The sequence below is a fragment of the Monoraphidium neglectum genome (genome assembly GCF_000611645.1).
Source record: "Monoraphidium neglectum strain SAG 48.87 unplaced genomic scaffold scaffold01785, whole genome shotgun sequence".
NCBI classification, from domain to species: domain Eukaryota; kingdom Viridiplantae; phylum Chlorophyta; class Chlorophyceae; order Sphaeropleales; family Selenastraceae; genus Monoraphidium; species Monoraphidium neglectum.
In genome coordinates this window covers 1-1,554 of record NW_014011843.1, presented here as the reverse complement: position 1 = coordinate 1,554, position 1,554 = coordinate 1, and the positions used below count along the sequence as shown (strand labels likewise).

Below are 1,554 nucleotides of genomic sequence, written 5' to 3'. Positions count from 1 at the left end.
CTCCAGGTCTTCCACACCAACCGCCTCCTCCGCCCCGCCCCCGCCGCCCCCGCCTTCTCCCGCCGCCGCGCCGCTCGTCAGCACGCGCAGCTGCTTGGCGGCTTGCTTGGCGGCGCCGCCGCGCGCCTCGAGCGGCGCGATCAGCGCCAGCAGCGCCGGGTCGCTCCTCGCGCCGTCCACGCGCTGCGCGACGCTCAGGGCAAACCACGCGACGCCGCTCGGGTCCGCGGGCAGGCAGCCGGTGCCGGCCGGCAGCTGCAGCGCGGCTTCCAGCTGCTGCAGCAGCCCGGGCACCGTGTAGATCGCGCCGAGGAGCTGCTCGAGCTGCTGGCGGCAGCTGACTGTGCAGAGCGCGTCGCAGCCGAGCTTTGTCAGGAGGGGCTCGAGGCAGTCGCGCAGGAAGGCGCCGTCGTGGCAGCAGGCGGCAATCGCGGAACGGAGGCGGTCGGCCCCTTTCTCCTGTTGGTGTTCCGCAAGAGGTGGTGCGGCATGGCGTAATGCGTCGTTAGTGATGCTATGGTATGAGTAACTTATCTATCTATCTATCGTTAGTTGCATTCTGCGCCCGGTGCGGTTGCAAGGGCTTCTAGGGTTTACACCAACTGCCTTCGTGCCAACTATGCACCCAGCTGCTTCTTCTGGCCGGGGCGCTGCCGCCATCGCCCGTCGCACAGCCACCTCTCACAAGCAACCTTTGCTGTGCCGCCATTTGGCTGTCAAGTTGGCAGCCTTCTAAATTTGTTGTGCGAACACACCTTGGAGTGAGCGAGCCTGTAGAGCAGGTCCATTTCGTCCTCAAAAGCCAGGCACGCAGCCACAAACTTTGGACCGTCGTCACGTGCATTCCACCTCGCGTTGGGATCTCGGGCGACCTTGTCGAAAAAGCGCCGGCCGGCCGCGGCGGGCCGGCCGTGCGCTGCCATGGCCGAGGTGGTCCTCAGTGGGAATTGGGCGCCGCCGGTGCGCGGCGCAGCTGGGCAAAACGGACTGAGGCCACTTCGTCGCTTTGTCAAGGTTTTTATTGCTTCAAAACGCCTGAACGCTGGGAGGACTCTGCATGAGCACAGATACGAGCGAGGCGCTCCCAGAGATCTCATATGGAAGCGCCCTCAGCCTGGAGTCCGTGTGTGCGGCAATGTCATCACACTCTCCATGTTCGGACGATGGTGGCAAATGGAGGGACTGCGGGTGACGAGGGTCGCTGGTTGTTATAGCCGAGACTCCTCACGGATATCAACGCCTGGCGTGGGGCCCTGCTGTTGTTCAAGCAAGGTTTCGTGGTTGATGTTTCAAGTGCTTCCTTGCATATGGGGATCCAGAGGCGTGCTTTGCACGCTGTACTTATGGTTGACCAGTCAACATCCAATGCATACCTAACCACCCAGGACAACTGTCCATCAAACTGAGGGTGGTACAAGTTGACGATGCTTGTGTACGTCGTCAGGCAAGCAAGGGCTGAAATCTATCACGGCCAGAACCAGCAGTGGGTCATGATAGATGGATCGCGCCTGTCCTTGATGCCAGGACCCCGCGCACCTGGAGAAGATAGATAGA

The 1,554-nt window shown here is 62.2% G+C and overlaps 1 protein-coding gene across 1 annotated transcript in view; it reads right to left on the bottom strand.

Moving 5' to 3' along the window:
• MNEG_9004 (NFX1-type zinc finger-containing protein 1) overlaps positions 1–788 on the bottom strand; it is a gene marked incomplete at both ends in the record, with an annotated part of 12,483 nt that extends 11,695 nt beyond the window's left edge. The window contains 2 exons of the mRNA XM_014042524.1: positions 22–459; positions 756–788. Coding sequence (XP_013897978.1) covers positions 22–459; positions 756–788 — 471 coding nt within the window. The remainder of the gene's footprint in view (positions 1–21; positions 460–755) is intronic.
• Between the last annotated feature and the right edge of the window lie 766 nt (positions 789–1,554).